This window comes from Dama dama, chromosome 7 (genome assembly GCF_033118175.1).
Source record: "Dama dama isolate Ldn47 chromosome 7, ASM3311817v1, whole genome shotgun sequence".
Classification (NCBI taxonomy): Eukaryota; Metazoa; Chordata; class Mammalia; order Artiodactyla; family Cervidae; genus Dama; species Dama dama.
The window spans coordinates 47,169,375-47,188,156 of NC_083687.1; the positions used below are offsets into that span (position 1 = coordinate 47,169,375).

At 46.2% G+C, this 18,782-nt stretch overlaps 1 protein-coding gene across 6 annotated transcripts in view; it reads right to left on the bottom strand.

Moving 5' to 3' along the window:
- Nucleotides 1–18,782, bottom strand: part of GCNT2 (glucosaminyl (N-acetyl) transferase 2 (I blood group)) — an 89,308-nt gene that overhangs the window by 35,726 nt on the left and 34,800 nt on the right. The window contains exon 1 of one of the 6 annotated variants that reach the window (XM_061147646.1): nt 339–1,489. The exons of 4 other annotated variants lie outside the window; for them this stretch is intronic. In XM_061147646.1, coding sequence (XP_061003629.1) covers nt 339–1,257 — 919 coding nt within the window. In that variant the 5' untranslated portion in view covers nt 1,258–1,489. Of the gene's footprint in view, nt 1–338; nt 1,490–18,066; nt 18,140–18,782 lie in introns of those variants that run through there. One more of the 6 variants, XM_061147645.1, reaches the window with a different exon arrangement.

Sequence of the window (18,782 nt, forward strand, 5' to 3'; positions counted from 1 at the left end):
GACCCCAAGGACTGTAGCCTGCCAGGCTCCTCTGTCCATGGGATTCTCCAGGTAAGAATATTTGAGTGGGTTTCTATTCCATCCCTTCAGGGGATCTTCCCAATGCAGTGATCAAACCTAGGTCTCCTGCACTGCGGGCAGATTCTTCACCATCTTAGCCACGAGGGAGGCCCATAAGACAGTAGACTTGCCACTTAAAAGCAAGCTGACTAATCGCTTTCCAGGCATTTTTTTTTCTTTTTTCCCAAATAATTTCAAAGAAGAGCTGAATGTTAGCAAATTCAATCTACGGATAAGGGGAAAATAAAAACCCAACAGGAATGGAAGTTCATACCCACCTGGGATCCTATTAAGAGTCACCCAGAAATGTTCATCAGGAGAATAGGTATCTTTGGACCACTGGAGCAGATCAATAGCCCTTTGGTCTTGGAAGACAAACTTGACAAACTCTCTGGTGAGGGCCACATAGGCAGTGCCAAAGTAGATGGTCAACTGGTGGGGAGGGGAGGTTTTCAAAATACCGGTATTTTTCATATAGGACCCACCTCTGTCCAAGTGCTCCTGGTAGACATATCGTGTCCGCTTTACCGCATGGTCGGGAGGCAGCACCCCAGGGGTGATGTTTTTCCCTTTAAATCCTTTGAGATACTGAACGATCTCCCTGTTGCTTTTCAGGGGGAAATCTTGCCCACAGGTGTTGATGGAGTATTTCCATGGAACTTCAGAAGCTAAAAGGTCTTCCAGGCAGTTCAGGTCAGCCTGGAGCCTGGAAATTCCTGCGTAGACCACAGGCTCCATCTTTGAAGCAAGAAAAGCATTCTTGAAGCAACTCAGCAGCTGCCACACAGACTTCTTAAACTGAATTGTGGCTTTCTCATCTACATGAATGCAGTAGATGTTCTGGGGCATGTAGACGGCCCTGAAGAGTCTTTCGAAAGTGTTAAAGTCCTTATGGATGACCATGACATATGCCAAAGGGAACTCGGCTTCTTCTTTTGACAAAGGCCTTGTGATGTAGCGATTCTGGATCAGGTAGTCCTTGCAACTGACACTTCCCACGGGGGACATCAATGTCTTTTCCCACAAGAAGGTTGACTTCTCATCTAAGGCATCCTTACAGGCGTGTATCCCCAAGTCCCTTTCAACGGAGCTATTCCTGTGACTTTTCGGTTGGCTTAACTGGCCACTGTAAAGGATCACAAAAATAACCACACTGACTCCCATGAAAGCAAAAAACCAATACTTCCAGAAGTTCATTATTTTCACTTCCCTGGGGAAGGAATCTCTCTCCAAAGACTGAGAAACAATTGGTTCCTGAAACAAGAGTAAAGAGGTGGAACTGACTTCTTTTGCCAATCTTGGAATTTCAACAGCTTCTCAAGAGGGCTTCCTTCTGCCGGGTCCTTTAATCCGCATTTACTCTCTGCTTCTGGGTGCTGTCCATCCTCTCCTGGCAACGACCAGAGATGCTTCTTAAAGCGTCCTGGGCTTCTGGCCTCTGTGGTGCCACCCGGCTGCTGGCAAAAGGCGCCGGGCTCAGGGCAGCTCCGGGAAGCCCTTCTTATTTGCATACAAGACGTCAGTGGATCTCAGCAAAGTCTGGAGTGCCGGCTCCTTTCACCCGGGCTGTTTCCCGGGCTTCACTCCGCCCCCCCTCCATCCAATCTTTGTGGCCTGATCTCCCTTCTCAGGCTTTCCCCTTCCTTTTCAAATTAAGTGGCTCTCCTTTTTCTGGCTCACCCCGCCAAGCTAGCAGTCTTTGAAAACTGCTGCCTGTGGATTTCTCCTCCTCGGGTTTATTTCTCTTTCTGGGTCTCTGCCACTTTAATTCATTTCAGTGTTACCTCTACCTTTGGGTGTAAAAGTCAGACACAGATAAGAAAAAAACCCCTTGCAACATGCCTAAGTAGAAGATTATTAGAGGAGAAAAAAAAATCTGATGGCGAGGTAGGTGTTCCCTGAATTAAATCAGACAGTTTCTAATGATGTTACGTAGCATATATATGTCCATGGGTAGAGGAAAAAAAGAATTACACTTTCAAGGGCACAGGATGAGGGAAGAAGGAAGCTAGGAGTGACTTGATATTCAAGACTCAGTGTGGAGGCATAAATGAAACGCATTTTAGTTCCACCTGCCTGGGAGAAAGGTGATAGCTTGTTCCCAGAGGCAAAGGTTGGTTCCCATTTCACACAGAGCTTCAGATAACTGGAGCTGTTGACACAGTATTATCTAGCACGTGTGGCATAACTAGCTATTGGGTCTCTTTAACAGCCTGACATCCTCAGACTGGAGGTCACTTGAGAGAGCTCCAAAGAGTCCCCTCTCCACCCAACCCCGCCCCTACTTCCTTACTCTGAAGGGAGAACAAAGGTTTCGGGACTGAGCAAAATTCCTGGAAGTCTCCTCCAGTGTCTTTCAGGGAAGCCAGGAAGAGAAGCTCAGCAGGTCTGGTCACATTACAGATGGCTTCTCATAGCTCACCTGAGCCAGGTGCCTCCAGCGCTCAGCAAAGGTGGAGTGCGTTCAAGGCAGGTGGGTGGGAAGCATGCGTCTGGGGGAAAGTTCCTGAGCCAACCGAGAGTCGGACACAACTGAAGCGACTTAGCAGCGGCAGCAGAGGAGCAGCCGGAGATGAGAGTGCGATGCCTTTTGTAGTGGCTGGCCCAGCAGGAGGTTTGTTTTGCCTGGTATCTGAGGCAACTGAGCAGGCAAATAGTTTTCCTCCAGCAAATAATTGGGCAGGCTAAGCTAATACCTTCCAACCAGGACAGGATATCTGCTCTCCTCCCTCCGGTTGGCTTAACAGATTGAAAACTGTCGACAAGCGGACATTCTGTATCACTCCCTGCCTCTCTCTGCCCCCAGGATATGTTTATGGTCACAATCAAGGAGCCAGCAAGCACAAGGAGATAGACACATAGTGAGTTCAGCTCAAACATCAAAACAAAAAAAGGCTAGGCGGGGCCGGGAGCTTTTGGAGAATGAGGCGGGAACTTTTTTCCCTCTACAATCACTTTGTTGCAGGAAGGGGGACCCCTTGCAGGACCCCAGGGTGGGCTCTTGTCTAACACTTGGAGATGTATTGCCTGAGGAGACACACGCGCTGACAAAGGAAGAGACTTTGCTGGGAAGAGGCGCCCGGGTGGAGAGCAGGAGGGTCAGGGAACCCAGGAGAACCGCTCTGCCGCGTGGCTCACAGTCTGGGGTCTTATGGCCATGGGATTCGTTTCCGGGTTGCTTTTGGCCAATCACTCCGACTCAGGGTCCTTCCGGTGGCGCCCACGCTGCTCAGCCAAGATGGACGCCAGCGAGAAGGATTCTGGGAGGCGGTAGGACACAGTGGCGTCTCCTTTTGACCCTTCCCGAACTCTTCCGGAGGACGGTGCCTTATCAATTCCTGTGCTCCTCACCAAGACCTCCTGTCGTAAAATAACTCATGCAAATAATTGCTATGGTGCCTGCTATGGTGGGCAGTTTCAGTCGGTGTGCTTCCCCCAACAGCTTCAGTCCTCATTAACCTCATTTGAGCTGTGTGTGCACCCCAGCTGGGCTCTCAGAGGTAAAACATGAATGCCTTCTTGTCCAGGCAGGGTTACAGCCTGGGCCTGATGTGTTCTCAAGTCTTTAAAGCTCTGCTGCTTTTTTTCAGCGCGAGTACTGGCTACTGCATCAAGGCAATGGTTTTTGTTTTTTGTTGGGTGCTCTCAGGTCCCCCAAGGTCACACCATCCTGCTTCCCACCCAAGGCTTGAGCTGTGTCATTCTGACAACCTCAAACACTTCAACCATATGGAAACCCAGAAGGTAAACAAGAAAAGGTCTCCTGGCAACCAAAATAAAGATCACACATCATAGGCTGGATTCATACACCTGAATGTGTACAGACAGGTAAGTGAAAAATGTGAAAAAAAAAAAAAAAAAAGTAGGTTAAGCTGGTGAAGGGCAGGAAAAATGGGGCTAGTGAATTCCTGAGCGGCAGCGAACACTTGGGCGTGGTGTCGGGGAGGCTGAGAGAAGGTGGGGACGGTGGTGAAGAGTTGTTAGTGCTTGCCCCACCTACAGCTTTCTAACTGTTCTGGAGAAGACTCTTGAGAGTCCCCTGGACAGCAAGTGAAGGAGTCTTTTGGGCCTAGAAAAGAGAACAACAGCCTTAAAGGCCCCTTGCCGAATCATCCAACTTCGGAGAAAACAAAGCATAACTTTAGTTCCATCCTGATGCTCCAGGCCAGTTGCATCTATCTGGGACTTATCACCCCCTGTCCAGAAACCTACCACCCCCTACACCCGCCCAGAAGACTTATCACCCCCTGCCCAACTACAAGTGTCATCTCAACAAAAAAATACTCAAAATATCCCGCCTGATTGACGTTTCCCTTATCGCTTCTACAAACCTCCCTATAAGTATGAAGCCTCCCTGATCCCTTTCGGCGCTCAGCCTGGTCATTAGGCCGACTGTCGCCCCTCCTTTCCTGAATTAAGGTAACCTACTTCTGTTGAGGTCGTCTTTCCTTTTCTGCCTCGCCGGAACTATGCCTTACAGCAGGGAGATCAATCCTAAAGGAAAGCAACCCTGAATATTCATTGGAAGGACTGATGCTGAAGCTGAAGCTCCAATACTTTGGCCACCTGATGTGAAGAGCCAACTTATTGGAAAAGACACTGATGCTGGGAAAGACTGAAGGTAGGAGACGGGGACGACAGAGGATGAGATGGTTGGATGGCATAGTCACTGACTCAATGGATGTGAATTTGAGCAAACGCCAGGAGATAGTGAAGGACAGGGAAGCCTGGCGTGCTGCAGTCCGTGGGGTTGCAAAGGGTTGGAAACAACTTCGAGACTGAACAAGAGCCACCTTCAGTAAGCAGCTCCCTCTCACAGCCAGCAGTAAGTAACATGTAGGGTCATGGGGCCAATGCTGCCAGCTCTGCAAATGTTTTAAGAGGAGGGAGAAATCTGAATTTTATATTAAAAAAAATTCCTAACTCTTTAAATGTTATCAAGTAATTAACAAATTTAGGGGTAATAAACAAATTTTTAAGACCCAAGTGAATGCCCACACAAGCACCCTGAAGACTGCATCAGCCCCCCACAATACAATTTTTCACCTTTGGTTTAAACATCAGAGCTCATGTATTTGAATCTCTCTTGAGGCTTAGTTTATTTTAGTTTAGACACAATCCTAACACACTTTCTTAGAACTAAACAGGTAAGAAGTCACAAATTAGAAGAGGGATGTAGAACAGTTAGACTGGGCATCCTCTGGTCAATAGGTGATAGACTCAGAGTAAAGTAGGTTCAAGAAAAACTCCATAAAAAACTACAAATAGAGGTACCAAATGACCCAGTAACCCCACTCCTGAGCATATATCCAGAAAAAATGAAGACAAATACGAAAAGATACATGCACCCCAATGTTCATAGCACTCACAATAGTGAAGGAACCGAAACAACCTAAATACCCATCAACAGATGACTGGTTTAGGAAGATGTGGAACACAATGGAATATTACTCAGCCATAAAAAAGGGATGAAATATTGCCATTTGCAGCACCATGAATAGACTTAGAGAATATCATACTAAGTGAAGTAAGTCAGACAAACATACAATGTACATGTGGATCTAAAAATTAATACAGGGAATCTAAATACAAAACAGAAAGACTCATGGACATGGCAAACAAGCTTACGGTTACCAAAGGGGAAAGGAGAGAGATAAATTAGGGTTAATAGATACACACTACTATATATAAAATAGATAATCAGCAAGGATGTACTGTGTAACACAAGGAACTATATTCCTTGTTAATGCCTTGTAATAACCTATAATGGAAGTTAACCTGAAAAATAAACAATTCAAGATCATTCGATTAAAGAATGACTGGCATTTGTACAGTATTTAATAAAATGATCAGATAAGGGAATTCCCTAGTGGTTCAATGGTTAAGACTCTGCCTTGCAATGCAGGGGACGTGGGTTTGATTCCTGGTTGGGGAACTAAGATCCCACATGCTGCAGAGCAACTAAGCCCCAGTACCACAGCTACTACGGCTACAGGGCCTGTGGACAGCACCAAGAGAGTCCCTGTGCCAGAAAGATCTGCTTGATGCAGCCAAGATCTCTCAGGCCACAACGAAGACCCGATGCAGCCAGGTAAATAAATGAATGTTTAAATAAAATTATCAAATCAGTTAGTGAAAAGGCCTGAAAACTGTGCAGGCCAACCTAGCAGTCTGGGGTTGAAAACAAGCAGAGTACTAACATTTAGTGAAATATAAATACATTCACATATTCTTGTACACATATTTTGCATAGTCTATTTAAAAAGGCATTTCTGAAATATGCTTATTCAAATTAGTTTGTTTTTCCTTTTTTAGTTTAACCATTTTGCACACAAAAGGGCAGGTTCTAAATTACCCAGGAAACTCACAATTCTGCCAAAACTTGTCTATCACAGGCTTCTATAGCAGAAGTCACTGCTTTTTCTGTGAAGGGCCAGGTAGTAAGCATTTTAGGCTTGTGAGCTGTTTGGCTTCTGAGGCAACCAGTCAACCCTAGACTGTGTTCTGAGAGTAGCCACAACAATATGTGTTGTGTCCTGTCGAAACTTTATCCATGGACATTGATATCTCCATTTTATACTATTTTCAATTCATAAAATAGGTTTTTAAAATTTATTTTACTACCCTTTAAAAATGTAAAATCATTCTTAGCTTGTGGTCAGTAAAAGAATAGGTCAGATTTAGCCCACAGGTTGTATGTTCTTGGCTGATTTCTTTTCTAGATCATAATCAAGTTCCTCCAGGCCTGTATTTTATAACATCAGAGTCTTCATAATTACTTTCCAGATGAAGAAATGTGAAATGAGGAGAAAGGGTAATGTTGGTCTTCCTTGTACTGGCCTTAATGCCCAACACAGCCCATCAGGGTTAAAGTACACGGGGTTCCGTGCCTGTTTCCTTTCTTCTATAATAGGGAGATACTAGGACACTGACCTCACAGCATTCCAAAGAGATCTTAATAGGTTAGTACACAAAAAGAGCTTAGAGTGATACCTTGCACAGAAGGTGTACTCAACAAATCTTATAGCATCTCTCTCTGTTGCCAAACATGGTTCACACAGAGCCTGAAGCACCCATCGACCTTCCGGGTACCTCTCGTGAGGCAGAGCTGCAGGGCTTGACGAGCCATTCTTCATCTTTGCTTAGTCGCTCAGTCATGTCCAACTCTTTACAACTCCATGAACTATAGCCCGCCAGGCTCCTCAGCCCATGGGGATTCTCCAGGCAAGAATGCTGGAGTGGGTTGCCATTTCCTCTTCCAGGGTTTCTTCCCCACCCAGGCATCGAACCCGTGTCTCCAGCATTGGCAGGCGGATCCTTTACCACTCGCACCACCTGGGAAGCCCTAAAAGACCCCAAAGGACAGGTGGGCGCCATCAAAGCCGTGGTTATCACAGGCAGAGCCAGCCTCTGCAGCCCTCTCCTGCATCCCACGGTGAGGGAACTGCTCTTCATTCCCAACTGCAGCCTCTCTCTCTCTTTTTTAATTTATTTGGCTGAATTGGGTGTTAGTTATGGCATGAAAAATCTAGTTCCCTAACCAGGGATTGAACCCAGGCCCCTTGCGATGGAAACTCACAATCTTAGCCCCTGGAACACCAGGGAAGTACCCCAGTAGCAGCCTCTTGAAGTGTAGTTGCCGCCTATACTTAAGAGACCCAGTTGGGCTGGTGCACCCTGTAAAAGGTTGTGATAGAGCATGCTGGCGAAGACCAAGGCTTTGGAGCAGGGTTTAAATCTGGTTCGGCTGTTTACTATGTGGCCCTCAGAAAGTTTCTTGGGATCACTGTATCTTAGTTGCTGAATATTCAAAAAGGAGTCATAGGAAGTCTATGAAATTCAATCTGGCTTGGAAGACTCCTGTATTTTTCTATACTATTCCACATAACATCACTCCAGCTTACCCTTATTCTTCTAAGATCACATTACTTTTTTCCTACTTCCCTGGCAGCCTCTTTGGGGCAGCCAATTTCTTCCCCTCTTATGGTTAGTTGCCTAGATTTAAATCCAGTTTTCCAAGCCAAAGCAAAAACCAAACACACATATTTGATCTTTGGCTCGATTCCACTAAATCTCAAGGGACAGAATCAGTGACTATTTGTCTTTCTATGCAACCTTTCTCTGTTTCCAAGTGTCTGCCCTGAGAAAAAAAAAGACGGCAAATTCATGAGAAGACTTTGCCTCTGTTCAAATCTGGACATACTTCTGGTACCCTTCTCATCCACCAAACTCCTCCACCCCCATATTTTTGAATGTTGAAGTTGCACGGAGATATTTCTACTAAGAGATAATATCTTATCATTCAGCTGCTACCAATAATCTGTATCTTGAAGACACTCTTTCTCTTCTAAACGTATTCGAATAAATGAAAGCAAAACTGTCTTAAAATAGAGGTAGCCAGTGGCTTCCTCCAACTTCTAGTTTTAATAGCCCTATTAAATTCTTGCTTCACTTTCAGTTTCAAACTAGCTTCAAACTAGCCTCTTTTCCACAGAACCTGTCGCTTTCTTGAGTTTAGACTGCTTGTCGGGGCAGAGTGGCTTGGCTGAATCTCCACAAGCAGATGTCTCTTCTGCTTTCCTAGAAATGAAAGCTGGATAAAATTTGCCTCCAGGATATGTCCTGTGTCTGTATTCGATAGAAGAAAATCCTCACCCTTGGTTTTCCCACTGGTTAAAGTGTTTTCTTTTCTTAAATATAATTTTATCTATTTATTTATTTTTGGCTGTGCTGGGTCTTCATCGCTGCTCGGGCTTTCTCTAGTTGCGGCGCGCAGGGTCTGATCTCTAGTTGCGGCTTCTCACTGCGGTGGCTTCTCTGGCTGCAGAGCACCGGCTCTAGGATGTGCGGGTTTCAGTCCTTGGGGCTCCGGGCTCTAGCGCGCAGGCTCCGTAGCTGGGGTACACGAGGCTTAGTTGATCCGCAGCATGTGGGATCTTCCCTGATCAGGGATCAAACCCGTGTCTCCTGCACTGGCAGGTGGAGTCCACTACTGAGACACCAAGGAAGCCCTAAAACGGTTTTCCACTCAAAATTTTCTATTTACCAATCATTCCTTTTAAAGGATATCCTTGAACTCATTTTTTTCTCCTCAAAAACACAGGGAAAATTGTTATAAGGAGGGTAGGCTCAGCCCTGGTCTCCTTTGGTTAGCGCTGTCAGAGCTGATGGTGTAGTTTGGATTACTACCCTCCAGTGTGTCTGAACTGTGTTGTAACCTATGTAACGGAGTAGTCTTGGTTATCTCTCTTCCCCCCGCCTCCCACCCAGTGAATGATCAGTGGAACATAAATATCTAGGGCACTAATTCTCAGCCCCAAGATGCCTTGGGCATCAGAAAGATGAGAGGGAATGTGTAAGGGCAGTACTTAGGGTAACCAACTGTCCAGTTTGCCCAGGACTAAGGAATTTCCCAGGACAAGGGATTTTTTTTTTTTTTTTTTAGTGCTAAAAGTGAGAAAGTCCTGGGCAAACCAAAATGTTTTTGTTATCCTAGATATCATTGGTCCTCAGCCCTCACTGCTGAAAGATATACCAACCAGGAGATGTTCAACAACCGATGAGCATGGAGGGAGATCCAACCAGTCCATCCTAAAGGAGATCAGTCCTGAATAGTCATTGGAAGGGCTGATGCTGAAGCTGAAGCTCCAATCCTTTGGCCACCTGATGCGAAGAACTGACTCATTGGAAAAGACCCTGATGCTGAGAAAGACTGAAGGCAGGAGGAGAAGGGGACGACAGAGGATGAGATGGTTGGATGGCATCACCGACTCGATGGACATGAGTTTGAGTAAGTTCTGGGAGGTGGTGATGGACAGGGAAGCCTGGTGTGCTGCAGTCCATGGGGTCGCAGAGTTGGACTGAGCAACTGAAAACTGAACTGATGGAGGGAGAGGAAATGTTGAAATCACCGGTCTGGGTGAGAGGCCCACGCAGACCATCAAAAGTTAGCAAACGATAGTGCAGAGAAGCTCTGTGACCTCCCACACACATCCTCAGGCCACTGTGGCTTGAGCACAGAGTGATGCATAATAAGAGTGAGCCTGAAAGAATACACAGAGGAACTTAGGACTTCCCTGGAGGGACAGTGGCTAAGAATCTGCCTGCCAATGCAGGGTCTCGGAAGATTCCACATGCTTAAGAGCAACTAAGCCCATGTGCCACAACTATTTGAGCCTGTCCCCAGGTGGCGCTAGTGGTAAAGAATCTGCCTGCCAAGGCAACTGACACAGGAGACTCAGGTTCGACTCCTGGGTTGGGAAGATACCCTGGAGGAGGAAATGGTGGCCTACTCCAATATTCTTGCTTGGGAAATCCCATGGACAGAGGAGTCTGGCAGGCTACAGTCCATAGGGTCACAAAGACTCGGACACAACTGAAGTGACATTTGGAAAAAACCTTCTACCCATGGCTTTTTCTAAAGCATGTCAAGAAAGAATGTCACATACTGTTCAGGTCATAGGATGAAAGACAGGCATTGAGAAGCCAGTTAAGAACTGGTTAGTTAGGCCAAGAAAATTTAATTTTCTTTTTCTCTATGAGGAGCTGTCAGTGTTAATATGGGCTGCAGCATGTAATTTTTGAATTGGGGTCATCACAATGCATTGTATTTATATACATGAAAAGAATCTGTAATGGAAGTAATCCCTACCTCCAAAAAATGCAAGGCCTTGGGTCTGCATTAAATGGTATGATCCATGTTCATCTCAAAAACAAAAACAAAAAAGGCTCAGAATGTTTGCTTTCATTGCCTTAAGTTCAATCAGCATTCTTTCATATCATTCTTGACCTAAACAGATTAAAGTCAATCAATAATGATGTAGTGATGAAAATAAATGTAATGCATATGAAAGCAAAGGAGAAATGGTTGATTAGAAAAATAATATAACTGCTGGTGTGTAGGTTTGGTTTTTGTTTTTAATCACTCCATGCCACACATGAAATTCCCTATAACTGCTGCTTTGGATATTGCTTTCTAAGACTGCAGATTTGTTCACTCCAAGATCCAGGGGGAAAAAATCACTAAAAATCTTAGAAGGGTCATTTTCTTCATTAGATGATGGGTTACTGCCATCACTGTTGCCCAAAGCAACAGCCCTGTACAAACCTGGATCTGGTCTTTAGAGTAGGGTCTTCTGCTATTAGGCTGCTCTTTGCATTTCTTTGGTGCAGAGGTAGGTGCCCACTGGTTAAGTTCACAGATAGTGGACCATGGATTGGAGCACAGTCTGGCTTGAACTGGTGCTGCCCCCAGGATGAACTTGGCATTGAGCAGCCTTCCCAAGATGAACCAGATGCTTTGGAAAAACAGAGAGAGGGAGAACAGTCCTGTTGCTGTTGACCAGGGGAGGAAGGACTTCAGGAAAATTCCCAGAAAACCTGAATATGCTAGAAGATGCAGTCTGAAGCTGACCCATTAAGACTTGGCAAAGGGATCTAGACATGTGTGTGTGTGTGTCTGTGTGTGTGGTGACAGAGAGGGTGGTTGATTTGAAGCTGAGTTGGCAGCAGTGCTGATGGGCATATAAAACATTATTTCCATTTGATTCAGTTCAGTAAATATTTATTCTTATTCCACTGGATGCTCCCTATGTTGAGCTGCCAAAAATATAAAAGACCCCAAAGAGATAATAGTTGTCAGGGCAATATGATATCCACATTCACAATTATAGCGCAAAGAAGATCACAGAATGACATAAAGGAATTACAACAAAGCTTGACAAAATTGAGATTAAAAACCAGAGAACACGTCCCACATGACAAGGCCTTGAGTGTAGACATATTCAGGTCATGATTTAAACGTCCTACGTTGAGACGATTGGATTGAACAATTCAGTAAGCTGTTGTTGAAAGTCACTGAGGCTTTTGGCATTGAGAAGTTATTCTTCGAAGAAAAATATGTCAAGAGTGTTAGAATGATTTGAAGAGGGAGACTTGTGGGCCAGAGACACCACATGGACAGGTCTAACGATCAACTTGACAGGTCGGCACCACGGGCCGGAGTTAGAGCAGTAACGATGGAACCACAATGGTGATGCTTCCTGGACACACGCAGAATGTATGGAATGTGCTGATCAGGTCTGAGGCTCTGGGAGAGGAGATGTCAGCTGACTTGCAGGATGGCGGTGCCTGGGGTTCTGGAGAAGGGGGCTATGGGAAGTAGGCCAATAAAATGGGGAGGTGTGAGCAAGGGCCAGTGGGAGCCTCGGGAATAGATACCCAAAGGCTTGGGAGGAATGCAGAGAGGGCCTGGGGAACACAATGGAGACTTATGATTCATCAGGACAGAATGGGGTTGAGCTTGGAGGCCAATGAGGTCACCAAGGGAGACGGAATAGCAAGAGCCAAAAAGCAAACGTGGCAAAGACTCCCGGGGGATGTTTCCTGAGACCTAGACTCTCCCCAGTTCTACATCTCACTGAGACCCGTGGCTCTAAACTACTATCCAGGTCGCAGTTCAGCAGTCAGTGACCAAGAATATGAAAAGAGCAGAAGCCACTTAAATACATTTCCAAAGAGGGATTATAAAAGCAATGCCTTTTAACACACATGGCAACTTTTTCCTAAGGTGGAAGCCATCGCTCAAAGTTCTGGGTGACAAAGTATTGTCCAAAGACTGCTGGCTTCAGACAATCATTCCTTCATGGCACTTTTATCTCTGTCTGCCTTTTCGGAGTAAGAACAACTTTTCAAAAAGAGCGATTCTATACGATGCATTGAGGATCGGAGGCAGAACCCTAAATTAGGAGTTAGATGATCTAAATTTGGGCCCTGACCTTGCCAATTCCTAGCCAATAAATAAACTCAACAAACATTTAGAGAAGGTACTCATACCGCAGATAGGCTGGGTTTCAAAGTCAACAGGTAAGGGGAAGACAGCGTGCAGTCAGAATTCCTTTGGAGGAAGGCCCTGGGAAGGAGCCCCGTTAAGACGAAACAGTCTGTCCATAATTCCAACACGACACATTCTCCCTTGAATCTGGGTCCAGAGAGTGACCTCTTATGAGTATCGGATGGAGAGCTTGGCTTTAGCTGAGGAGCCGAGTCATGAGATCACGCTGTCTCTTTAAGGCTGGTGAGCCCCGAAAACCAAGACCTCCTCATGGGAATAAGCAGAATGCACCTGTGGACCCCAGACTCATTGTGTGGAATGGTGGGCAAGGGAGGGATGACCATTTAAACTTACATACACTGTGTGTGTGCACGTACATGTGTGTGAGACAGAGAGAGAGAGAGAATCTAGTTGAGTTTGCACAAGTTAAATGTCTCCGAGGAGCTAGGACACCATTGCTCATTCGCCAGACGTTGTGCAGGGAATAAGGAAAAAGAAATTAGCAGGTGCCAGTGCTACCCTTGTAGGTCAGTCTCCCAGGGCCTCTCGGAACACGGACACAGCACCGCAAGACTGACAGGAGTACGTGGGATACGGCGGGGATGGAGTCCATCGGAGTGAGCATCAGGAAAGGCTCTTTAGAGAATGTGACTCTGAGCTGAATCTTTGAAGAAAAGCACATGCCAATCAGAGGAGGGAAAGGGAAACAGAGCCTTCTAGAGCCTCCGGGCGGGGGGACCAGCAAGACTCCAGGCAGGGAGGCTGAGCCCTTTGAAGGGCAAGGGGGCCACATGGCAATGAGCCCCCTTCCAGCAGAGGGGCCAGGATGTCACGCTTAGGTAACGGGGATCCACGGCTAGCGTCTAAGGAGAGAGACGTGGTCACAGGACCACAGTGCTTTTATCAAGGTCATTCCGTCACTGGAGGATGGATTAAAGAAGGCTGAGAACGGCATCAGGGGAAGTTGTTAGGAAAGGAAGTTAGACTATCGTCGGAGAGAGATGAGCAGAGAGGGGGTGATGGCACAGGACTCGGAAAGGAGGCTGACAGCCAGACCCCACTCACGGACCATTCACCGGGTCCCTGGCAGGAGCCAAGCCCCTGCCTCTGCTGCTAATAACCCTATGAATGGGCGCTGCCGGGTCAAGTTCCCCCCGTGACCCCCATACTAGGGCCTTGCCCACATCACGCTGGGTCCAGCTCTCACCCTCAAGCCCTTGGGCCCCCACGCTGGCTGCTTTTCTGGCTCCTGGACACACAGAACCCTTGCTCACCTCGGGGTCTTGGCAACCCCTCATCCCCCTGCCGGGAACCCCCTACTCCTTCCCACGGCTCTCCTCACTTTGCAGCTGCAGTTCATGTCTGCTTTCACCAAGAGGTTGGTCCCTTCCTGGGTTTCCTTCATCGCACTTAGAGTCTAATTATCTTATCAGTCTGCTTTTTATTGTCTGTCTCCTAGGATATTCCATGAAAGGAGGGGCCTGATCTATTACTCACTATTATATACTTGAAAGTGAAGGCGATAGTCGTTCAGTCGTGTCCGACTCTCTTGTGACCCCATGGCCTGTAGCCCGCCAGGTTCCTCTGTCCATGGGATTCTCCAGGCAAGAACACTGGAGTGGGTAGTCATTCCCTTCTTCTGGGGATCTTCCTGACCCAGGGATAGAACCCAGGTTTTCTGCATTGCAGAGAGATTCTTTACCATCTGAGCCACCAGGGAAGCCCAGAATATGCTTATTCACTGTTCTGTCTCAGACTCAGCACAGTGTCCAAGTGCTCAGTAGGGTGGGGGGAGGGATAATTATGAGTTTGGAATGAACACAGACACAGTGCCCTTCAGTCTTCGCTCAATCTTGTCCACCAGGCTCCTCTGTCCATGGAATTCTCCAGGCAAGAATACTGGAGCGGCTTGTTGCCATTCCCTTCTCCAGGGATCTTCCCAACCCAGGGATTGAACCTGGGCCTCCTGCGTTGCAGGCAAATTCCTTACCATCTGAACCACCCAGGAAGCCCAGAGGCACACTACTATATATAAAATAGGTAACTGGGACTCCCCTGGTGGTCCAGTGGCTAAGACTGTGTGGGCCCATGCAGGGTCTCTGGGTTTGATCTCTGGTCAGGAAACTAGATTCTGCGTGCCACAACTAAAGATCCCATGTGTCACCACTAAGGCCTGGGGCAGCCAAATAAACATCTAAAAAGACAGATAATCAACAAGGATCTGCTGTGTAGCACAGGAAACTATACTCGATATTTTGTAATAACTTATAAGGGAAAATAATCTGAAAAGGGATATATATGTATGTATGCATAAGTGAAATCACTTTGTTATGTACCTGAAACTAATACAACATTGTAAACCCACTGTATTTCAATAAAATAAATTTATTGAATGAATATCTATATTACAGGTGAAGAACATGATAATAATAACCGTAACAACAATAAAAAAAAAATGAACGCTCAAAATATGTGCTGGGCACTGGCCAAACTCATTGAAGCCTCACAGATCTGATGTAAACATCATTATTTCCTCCATTTTACAGATGGGGGAACTGAGGCTCCCACATTTAGGTAACTTGTCCAGTTACATGCCTTGTGAATGGCAGAGCAGTTGGTTGGCTCCTGGGTCCAGCTTTCAACATCTGTGCTACACGGCTATTCTGATGACTCCCCTGAGCTGCTGCTGGGACTGTCAGGAATAAAAACCTTTCTTTTCTCCCGAGAGGGCCAGCTGTGAGAAGCAAACACTTGGGGCTACATCTGAGTCTCTCTGACACCATGTGGAGAGGGAGAAACTGAAAACCGTCTACTCAGAGATACAGTGACCATCTCAGACCAAACTGGGACTTCCCTGGCTTTAGCATGGAAGGCCCATGCCCAAGACTCCCTCAGACTCGGACACACAGGGACAACTGGGTCACCTTACAGAGAGGACTCTGGTGTATTAGAATCCGAAATACACTGTTCTGCGCCATGGTCTAGCTTTACTTGGAGGCCCTCCTTGGACACCTCAGTTCTGTTGACACGATCCGGTAAATCCTGGTGCGTTTGTTTAAGCAACTTCGAGTTGCATTTCTGTCACATGCACCTCAAAGAGTCATAACACACACCCAAAGAAAGTCCATGTATAAATAAAACTCAAAGTTAAAAAAGCAAAATAAATCAAAGTAAGAAACACGCTATTTTTAGTACTGAAAGATGAGGAAATGTGGTCATTTCTGAGGTTGAGGTAATCTATTTGATGAAGGGGCTCAAAAGAAACAAAAGTATACAAAATGGAAAGAGGAAAAGGCAAATGAAAACATTCTTACGGAAGAAAGGCCTCATGGCATGAGAAAGGTCAGAGGAATGATGAGCATAAATCCAAAAGAACAGGGAGGGGGGGTAAAAAGGAGCTGAAGTCAAAGCATGGAGCAGTTTTGCCTTTTCTTTTTCTTTTTTTCTCAAACTATTCTAAGCCTTTTTTTTGGCTGCGGCACGCAGGTTCCTTAGCTGTGGCGTGCAGGATCTTCGTTTCCTGCACCGTAAGGCAGGGTCTTAACCACTGGACCGCTAGGGAAGTCTAGCTTTAGGTTTTCGCTAGATCCACTGTAAAGTGGGACAAGAAGACAAGTGAGCTTCTTGTGGAAGGGACTGTGAAAAAACTCGACCAGCACTGAATTCTGCAGATACTCAACAACCACACAAGACTTAAAACATCTCAATGGTCCCTGGCACTCTGCCCTGGGGCAGACAAGCCAAAGAAAATGCTATGGGAATAACCAGAAAAACTAGAGAAAACAGGCTTTTCTTCAGGTGACAGATAGCAGTGATAACAAAGACTGGAGAAGTTCGGAAACATCAGCATGAACCAGAATTCATACCGGGGGCACAGGATAGAGCCTCAAGCTCACCCTAAACCCCACGCTCTATAGCATGAGTCAGAGAAATTCGTGCTCCTGAAGGGTTTCCTTTGAGAATGTGGCCAGAAGGTAGAAATCGAGATAATCCATCTGTACACAGCCACACAGGATGGAATGAGAGCCGTTCTTCCTGGCCTTCCCCAAAGAAGGACTCTCTCTGACCTGGCCAGCACCATTTCTCATTCTAACAGAGTTGGAGAAAACCTAAGTGTTGGAATTCTCTCTAAGAGAATTCTCTAAGAGAGAATTCATTGTCTCAATAGAAAGACAGCATAGAAAAAAAAAAAAGCAGTGTGAGGATATGCGATTCCATCCTACCTCAATGAATATACTTTCACGGAGTCACTCATTTTAAACTGTTCTCCTTTAGTTTTCTGATATCATTCACAAACAGGATCCTAGTGATGTTCATGGTCTCAGTCCTTTTGTGGGTGTTTCAGGGAGCACGATATGTCTGTGCAGGGTCTTTCTAACACAAACACTTTAGGATATTTAGTGGGACTTCCCTAGTGGTACAGTGGCTAAGACGCCTCTGCACTTTCAAGGCAGAGGGCCCGGGTTCGATCTCTGGTCAGGGAACTAGATCCAACCTGCCACCACTAAAAGTTCGCAAGCCACAACTAAAGATCCCTCTAAGACCTGGCACAGCCAAGGAGGTAAATAAATAACTATGTAAAAAAAGATCTTTTAGGATGTGTGAGACAGAGAGAGAAGGAAACTTTGAGGGAGGCAAGGAAAAGCACTATCTGAACCTGGAGAAAAATGTTTATGCTGTGTTTATCAAAGGACTTTTCCCCTTAAAACATGACACAGAGAAGGAAAGAGCTGATATGGTCAAAGGGTGCCTGTTAATAAAGAACCAGGTTCACGCACCCGATCCTAAGTCACAGAGAACGCTCAAGTGGAAAACCGCCGGAGAGACTGGAGCACTGGCGTCGCCTTTGAAGAAGGGGCGGTCCAGCACCCTTTGAAGAAGGGGCGGGGCCAGAGCACTTGATGGCTTATTTTCTTTGTCACCTGTGATTCGGGAAGGGCCCACCTTTGGGCAGGATATCCTCCTGCCAGCTCCCTGAACCAGGATGCCACCCGGAATGTAACAGAAGAAGGTGACAAGCCCCTGGGAAGTGGCATATTCTGAAAGGCATCCCTTGAAGAATCAGATCACTGAGGGTCCTCAGCGCGAAGCCCTCACCTCCAGTTTCCCATAGGGGTGATGACATGCACTTGCCAAGGCCAAGGGGCAACAAGAGTGAGGGAGTCTAGACTCACCATATCTTGGCCTTTCTATAAGTTCTCAACAGCTGCGTGCTATGTGTTTATGTGGTTCTGAGTATTGTGCCCTCTGCAAAAAAAAAAAAAAAAGGCATATGTAGGAACAAAAAAAACAGGTCTTGCCTATTGGGTCTTTTATTTTGTAGCTGGGGAGATAGGAGGTTCCAAGAGACGACTTATGTGGACAGAAGAGCCTGGCAGGCTCCAGTCCATGGAGTCACAAGAGTTAGACACGGCTTAGTGACTAAACCACCACCACTACCATACACTCACCAAGAGAGGGCAGAAGGCAGGGAGCTACCCCACGAACCTACGGCAAAAATGGTCTTGTCTCCTGAGCCTATCCAGGTATATCATTCTCAGCCTCCTGCCTTTATTTCACCAGGGCTGGAAAGGAGAAGGGGACTAAGGTGGAAAAAGGGGGCGGGAGGAGGGCGGTGAAAGATCATTTTTTCCTTGATTTTCTTAAGTTGATTTGACATTGCTAAGACTAACCATCCCTCCGCTAAGCAAACACAGACATTTAACACTAACCCCAAACCCATGTTTTTTCCTTTTTTTAAGAAATGACAATTCTGGCTTTTGTGAAGTGACAACTGCCTTCATCTCAGTATGATATCTCTGGAACCACGTGGCTCGTATCAAACCATTATAAATCTCAAGAGGATAGTGAAAACACAAAGGAAATAAACATTTAAACATGAAAACCAGCC